This window comes from Halyomorpha halys, unplaced genomic scaffold, assembly GCF_000696795.3.
Source record: "Halyomorpha halys isolate HHAL.00 unplaced genomic scaffold, Hhal_1.1 Scaffold1764.1, whole genome shotgun sequence".
NCBI lineage: Eukaryota > Metazoa > Arthropoda > Insecta > Hemiptera > Pentatomidae > Halyomorpha > Halyomorpha halys.
In genome coordinates this window covers 1,031-9,330 of record NW_027113298.1, presented here as the reverse complement: position 1 = coordinate 9,330, position 8,300 = coordinate 1,031, and the positions used below count along the sequence as shown (strand labels likewise).

The 8,300-nt window shown below is 34.7% G+C and overlaps 1 protein-coding gene across 1 annotated transcript in view; it reads right to left on the bottom strand.

Annotated features, from left to right (window-relative positions):
• Positions 1-7,303, bottom strand: part of LOC136795039 (uncharacterized) — a 19,161-nt gene extending 11,858 nt beyond the window's left edge. Inside the window, exons 1-2 of the mRNA XM_067050869.1 lie at positions 7,203-7,303; positions 1,469-1,550 (exon numbers count right to left, since the gene is read on the bottom strand). Of these exons, the coding sequence (XP_066906970.1) occupies positions 1,469-1,550; positions 7,203-7,289 (169 nt within the window). The 5' untranslated portion in view covers positions 7,290-7,303. The remainder of the gene's footprint in view (positions 1-1,468; positions 1,551-7,202) is intronic.
• Positions 7,304-8,300: the final 997 nt, after the last annotated feature.

Below are 8,300 nucleotides of genomic sequence, written 5' to 3'. Positions count from 1 at the left end.
TATTTTTTATTATTATATTTTATTTTTTCATATATATAATTGAAGATTAAATGTATATATGAATAAAATACAGGAAAATATCAGATAATTAGGATGGTTAGAAGTGCATTCTGAGGCATTTTAATAATGTATTAAGTTACCAGTTAAAATCTTTCAGGAAATACTAATACATCAGTTAAGGTAACAATAAAGTAGTTTTAACAATAATTCCACATAAAATATATTGCCCACCCATATGAGTGGGCCCCAGAACACCTGTTGGGAACCACTGATTTAGATGGAGCACCTTTATACTCACTAATGATTGAGAAAATCATGTTAGGTTTAACTTCTAACAAAACATTCTATGAAGCTATTTGAGTAATGAATGATACAAAAAAATCATTTAATTGAAATAATATATTGTGAACTATAAATTGGGCTCTAAAATATTTTCTACTAACCAAACCAGTGAAATCACTTTGTCATTAAAACTATTTCCAAAATTTATCTTACAAAGGAATCACATACAAAACACGACTAAGAGCAATGGCAACAACTACAACACTGAAGCTGTTGACTAGAGGATTGTACAACTGGTCTATTTATCCCGGAGTTCCTTCCATCCCAGAATTACCCTAGGCCATTTAATAATTAAAGAAAGGTTCATGGGAAATCGAAAAATGTTAAAACAATACTAGCTATATAAAACTTATTTTATTTTATAAATTTAATTAATTTTAAGCTCAGTTTTAACATCATAAATTAGGCCTCCTATTTTAATAAACTTATTAGTTTTTGTTCAATATAGCTGGCTAAAGACAGTCAGTCAGTGAAAATTAGAACATCTGGCTTAAACTCAGTATAAAATGCTTGACACCACCAATGGTCCATGAGTGTATCAGGTCTCATTTTATCACTGGAGATGGACAAAATCGCTTTTTTCAAGCATCAGTTCAGAATGATTCCCTCACTGTGAAGAGGCACCGACTCACTAAAACGAGCTAAATAATTAGAGTAATAATACTCCAATTCAGTAAAAAATAAAATAAATAAATTTATCATGACACAAGTAATATCTTTAGTTATACATATATAATATATAAGATAGGTTCAAAGGTAGAACATTCACAAACTAAAGGGCGAGTCATCTATAATTTTTATTTAATGGATCAAGATTTGTAGCATTTATAATTACAATTTGTATAAGACAATCCTACTGCAATAACTGTCATAGAACATTGCAATACAGCTGTACAATCTTACGGATTTCTAAACAATTGTTTAATAATTTTTTTGGTTTTATTACATGTTATTGGAAAAAACCTATGCCAATATAACCCATGGAGAGTCCTAAGTTCAGGACTTGGTAAGGAAAGGTTACTTCTTGACAATGTGAGGAAATAACCAGGGTTACACTTCACTATCAAGTTTATCCCTAAGCCCACTAAAGGATAATTACGAATTAACAGAAAACATCATTACTTACCTTCAATAGCATGTTTCAACCATTGTAATTTTTCATTATTTGGTAGGTTTAAGATGACCCCATATTTACGTTCAATGTAAAGCTGAAATATGTCATATATTAAGGTATACACAAACAGTACTTTATTTAATTACATAAATAAATAAATATATATATTTAAATAAGTTAAACGTTTGGTAAAACAAAGACTTAAAAAAAAGGGGAGAGAGAAATGACCAACTCGGTTGTTACTCAAACACTGTCCTTTATTGAGTCCAGCTAGTCTATGTATACATTTAAATCAGCTGATCTACACAACTGATCAGATAAGAGTTGTACAGCTGACTGTAACTCCCCCCCCACCAGTTTACGAATATTCCTCGTAAACTCAAAATATTACATAAATATATACAACGAAAATACTAAGATAAACCTATACATTAAATACAACCAAAAAAAGTAAGAATATATACATTTACAGTTAACCCTTAGAAAAGAAAAACTAAAAAACATCACTTTATGTACAAAAAATAAATAAACAACACTCTCTGTATAACGATAAAAAAAGACAACTAACACTTTTCTTCTACAAAATTCTTCTGAACCAAATTACTCCAGTTAGGTGGGGGTTGAGAGCATTTCAGGTAGTTAAGGTTTCGCCGATGTAGGTAATTTTAACTGCTCCAGGTGATGGACTATCTTATGTTTTCTTGGTTCCTTTAAACTCTCTATAGTGACCACGTTATGTTCTCTAATTGTGATCACCCTGAATGGGCCGTCGTATATCTGCAGCTCTTTTTCCACAGTTCGTCCCAAATTTCCGGTATACTACTGTCCCGATTTTGATTTGGCCCATAAAATCGCAGACACCGAGGTTTTGCCTTGCCACCCGTTTTTTCTTCTCCCTCATGATCCTGTCCTTAACTATAGCCCACACCCTCCGTTGAGCCATACTGTTAACGGTAATAGTGTCCTCACCTGCCACTGTACCCCAGTATTCCCTGTGAGGTCCACGTAATTCAAAAATAACCTCGAATGGAGCAAACCTTGTGATGGAATGTATAGTGGTTGTAAGCGATGCCCTTTCCATCGCCTCGTCCGGCTTAAGACCCTTTTCCAACTGGTATACTCGCAGGTGGTCACTGAGGATACTATGGAGGCGTTCTATCCTGCCTCTACCTTCAGATGATCTGGAGTATTAAAGTCCCACGTTACCTCCAAGACTTTCATCTCTGCTCTAATTCCAGCATTGTCAAACTCTTGTTCATTGTCAGATGAGATTCTTTACAAGTATGCCATTGCTAATTTACTGAAAACATCTACTACCGTGATCCACTTGTACTCTTTCCAAGTAAACGAGTCTGCCTGTAGATCACTAAGTGCGGTGGGTGCAGGTCATATTTGGTGCTTAGGCATACTTCACAATTACCTACGGTGTCTTGGATAGTGTGCTTCATTCCCCATCAAAAATATCGCCGGCGCAGCGCCTGTAGAGTTTCATTAAGCCCTCCATGATTTGTCTTGCCCTGGTGATAGGCGAGCATCACCTCTTTTTGGCGTTTTGGTTCCCAGAGAGTCTCCACCATCATTGTGCACTGTATAAATGTCTGGTCTATTCCAATTCTTTCCGCCCACCAGAGACGCTAAACCTTGTCCCAAAGAACTGCATTGCCAATATAAAAGTGGTGGGGCTGATCCGCTTTAGATGCATCTTTCAATGCTCTGCAAATATGGTCTTCTTTGACACCCGGTGAGGACCAGATGGTTGTGATATTAGAGCTGCCATAATTCCTATTCCATTTTCATTAATCCTTAAGTCTTGGTTTTCCAGATGATCTGGCAGCCTTTGTCGTTAACCATCTCGTCTGGATCTTTCATTTCCATGGGTCTACTTGTAGTTGAGTCTTCGTCTTCAGATGTGTCAACCCTGTTGTCGGTGTCCAGCATTTCATATTCTTCTTCTGGGGTCCACTCTCTTAGGAACTGTCTCCTGCTCCCAGATGGTTCACATTGCTCATCCTCGATAGCATTAATCATTACCACCCTTGAAAGCCAGTTTTGTTAATCGTCTGCAGCAGATTTTCTTTATCGGAAATAAAAAATCATTAAATGACAAAAATGAATATTTTTCTCTTCCATTTTTATCAAGCAAAATATCACTGAAAGATAAGGAATCTCGGTCGAAACTGATCTATAAAAGCACTTAAACTAAACCATTTTTAGTAAATGTAAACATTATTGACCAAGTCAACATGATTTTATAAACACAGAGAGAATTAAATTAAAATATTGAAAAACACTATGAACTTATTTTACAATCCAATATATATATATATATATATATATTGATGTCATGTGATAGAGTAGATCAGCTGTATGAAGATGTGTTTCTAGACGAACTAGACTTAATAAAGATCAGTACTAAAGTCATCTTTAATTTTTTTTAAAATAATAACTGAGCCACTTCATAAAAGGAGGTGACCAACTAATAAGTCGAATTGAATTGAAGTCTATCAAAAATCTACTCAATACTAAAGATACAGAGGCATTAAAAGGAGCGGTCATCTGCAAAGTAAAGAAGACCATCCTCAATCAGATTCAGGCGGACGAAGAAACCTCTTGGAGAGTTATCAAGGAAAGATTAAAGAAGGCATTCGGAGGGGAATGGTGGGCCCCAGAGGAAGACATATTTATGATGATGCGAGAGACAAAGAAACTGAAGCAGTCTAGTGGGAAATATGCCGCAGAACTCCTGGCATGCTACAACAGAATCGCTGATAAACTAAGTGAGATGATGGAAACAATCCAGGTACAAGGTCGGATGCAATTCCTATCCATGGTACCAAAGAATCAGTTGGAAAAAGAGCTAGGTAAGAAGGAGGGATTTCCGAGAGAGTGCTCATTTATGGAAATTGCTCTAGATCTCATAGATACAAGCTCTAGAGAGGTGGAGTCCCGAATGGAAGTAGAAGAGCCATGGTAGACCTGGATAGAATATCAACGACCTAGAAACATGCCCAACTCTTGGAGAAGGAGAGAACATGGAGATGATAGAAGAGAGAGAGCTAGTAACCAAGAAAATAGAAAGAGAAAAACTAAATCCAGAAACAATGGTCGGCGGTAAGACTGCAAGTGTCAAGGGTGTGGTAGCACAATATCTCCTTACCCAATGTTTTGAATGTGAGAGGGAAGGACTTATTGCTCAACAGTGTCCCTATATGTATTGGTGGAGGGACCAAAATAAGCCTGAACCGATGGAGGTCAATACACAGAGATATGGAGGAGGAGAATCTCTCAAAGGATGAACGGTTCTACAAGTGAAGCCATGGAATTGTAGGAGACCTCAGAGACAGAAACTGAAGTAGGAGACCATGAGCGAGAGGATGGTTATCAAGGCTAGAGGAGCACTTTGAGACGAACAGGAAAAGGAGCTAGAACACAAGTAGAGTTCTGAGGAGTATACCCACAAAGGAGAGTTCTGAGGAGTATGCCCACAGAGAGGTTACCTTATGTTGGAGAACAACCATATGAGAGGAGAGCACAACGGTTTGCCTATAGATAGCAGGAGTGAGTGGCTGGTAGACATCGGCAGTGCCAGTACTATCATGTGTTGAGAAGCTGTGGAGAAGTAGTGTAGTGGAGAGAGAACACCGGATTCAGGTATGTCAGTATAGATTAATCACCCTGGGTGGCCCTAGTGAGGTAGAGGGGGAGGTGGAAATAGGTTTGAACCATTGGGGATTAAGTAAAGGCATCTTGAAAGTGTTTATCATAGCATACCGAGGGAATATTAAGTAATTGTGGGGTGTGACCTGCTAGGGAAGGTGGGTGCTTGGATTTAGAATAGCAAAAAAATGGAGGATTGAGACAGGAGGTAAAACCTACTCTACAACGGAGGAACGAGGGTGCATGGTTTGGGGCAATCAATCAAGCCTGGAGGACTGGAGACAGTGACTTAAGAGGGAATACGAGGATATTTTTTTTAAGAAGGAGATATCCTCAGGGTGACTGGGAATACAGTCTGTGAGATGAGATCCCACTGAAACAGGACAGTAAAGGAGAGGAGATACCCACAGGCACTATGTCACCACATCGAGGAACTCAAAAGTTTAAAACATCAGGGAATCATTATTGACAGTACATCTTCCTACAACAGTCTATTGTGTATATTGTGAGCGGTGAAACAGACGAGCACGTATGATGAAATTAACAAAATGAGACTATGCAAGCGTTAAAGAGAAGATACTTTTGGTGGGTGATGAGAAAGACTATATCAGAGGTTATAGGTACGCTCCAAGTACAACAAACATCCGCCTAAAGGAAGACAGGAGAAGACACCTGCCACAGATACAATGCTCATAGATTTACAAGCCATATAGCAATAGATTACACAACCATATAGCAACATTTACTAACCACAGGATGTCAGTACTGGCAGAGGTTCCTGGTTCTTGGCCTCTTAGTATTCTCAAGGCACACTGTTTAAATTAAGCTATGCAAGTTTTTATTTAAAATTTGAATAGTTGATGATCTAGCATATTGTAAACCATTAGGGCGAATGGACAAGACTTGAATCCAGTCAACCTTCTATTCTAACCAATACTTTTAAAATTAACTATAGATTACTTTTAAGCTAGTGTGATGCTCATTAGTCTCAGATAATCCTCAAAATAAAATAACCAAAGAAGATATTCCAAGTGAGGCCAAAAGAAACAAAAAGGAAACTATTAAGTAACAATGTTTTGCTCCACTTTACAGGGCTAAAAACAAGAAACAAATTCTACAAATATTGTAAACCATGTAAAAGTATTAGATGACATCAAATATAAAGTGAACTATGGCATCACTATAAAATGTAAAAAATATCTGGACTATTATATAAAACTAAGCTGAGTAAATCAAAGAAAATAGAAATAAGATTTATTGGGATAGGTAAAGATGCAAAGGAAATACAGCAATAAATATTAGGTATAAAATAAACGGGTGGAGTAATATAAAATATTATAATAGACACATGAAAAACAAATATAGTTAAAAACTATAAGACAGAAAAAAAAAAAAAAAAAATCTATAAGACAGAAAAATTAAGGAAATATAAAATTTAATTTTAAATAAGATTTATAAATTAAATAAACATTAATAATTATAACGGTAATTATAAGTAGTTATTACATTAACTCCTATATCCAGTAGCCTCCTAACTTTCTAGGCACACCTTGACCCTCAACTATTCTTTTAACTTTGACCAATCCTCAATTTTTGCTACAGTCCCCAACCATACAAAACAGTTTATTTCAGAATCTATACATAATATATATATTCTGAATTAAGCAATTAACTTATCTCTGTATATCTTTTTCCTTTTATTTACTCTGCTCATTTTTATATTATTTTTCACATATATTTTAAATTGTTAAGTCCTTCCATGGTTTACTTTATATTTCACGGTATCTCATACTTTTACATAGTTTACAATATTTTTAGTTTTTGCATATATTTTTTAGTCCTGATGAAGCCCTACAAAGTGAAGCGAAATGTTGGAGCTTAATAAATAGTTTTGTATTAATTGAGTTCCTTTCGAATGTACCTGGACTATCTTCTTTGATTAATTAAACATGATCAATCAACGATCTTCCAAAGAAAAATCATAAAATATGATGCATTAACTCTAGAATAGGGTTATGAACTTACGAAGTTTAAGAGAATAAAAGCATAGAATATTCCTACATTTAATATTAAACTATAAATCAATTACATCTATACTCTCGTAAATGGCTTCTGTCCTCATAACATTTTCATTTTTCTTTATTGTCAACTTTGGTACAAAAGAAGCATAATCCATTATATATTTTTTTGGAACCTGAAAACAATAATAATTAACTTGAAATACTTCTATATCTCTGTAGTAAAATATCATAATTTATAAGTGGATAATGCAGTAACAAATTAATAAAAAGTCTAATTTAATACAAAAGAGCAAAAAATCCACAAGAGACCTGGGATACAGTTGGAAGATTCCAAATATTTAAATTTAATTTTCCTAACATGATTGAATCTCTGAAATGTCAGTGAATAATTAACGATCTAGTCAATTGTTTGTTGGTATTTTTGAGACATGGGCCAATTAAGCCAAATGAGTTCAGATGTCACCCAAGCAACCATGAACCAGAAGTGGGCCTAGTGTTTAATTCTGACCTAAATGGGTCAACTTTTATTTCATGGTGGTCCAATGGAATGAAAAATCGACCCTCTCACTCTGGTTAGAACAGGTTGGTTACCTTTACAATAACCTCTCAAGGAGGTAAAACCTAGTAGATCCTTGCCCTTGTTAATTCTATGCTGGTATTAAGTAAAATTATGCTTGTGGGTTACCTTGTGGTAATTAAATTAATATTCAAATAAAAAAGGCAATTTTCTAATAAATTAATATGCACTTTTTAGATGATTTATCATGCAGGTTTTGCTTACCAACCTACTTGGAGATTTAGAAACAAAAAAAAAATGTGTACGTATGTAACTACTTTTTTGTAAGTAAATTTTTATTAGTTAGTAAATATATAATTTGTAATTATAATAATTAGGAAGTATTTAATTAGTAAATGTATTCACTTGTTAAAACTTTCTTTACTAATTTTGATTGGGATATGTAATACTGAGAATCAGGAAAGATTGGTATTGTAAATTTATAAATATTGGTTCAATATTAATTCACTATAATTTATTGATGTTGGCTGTTAATGGTAATTAGGGTAATGTTGAAACTGATCAGCCTACATTGAAAAAAAAAAAACCCCTTGATGATCACTATTACCATTAACCTGACAGTATCATTTTGTCTGAAATAACTATATTC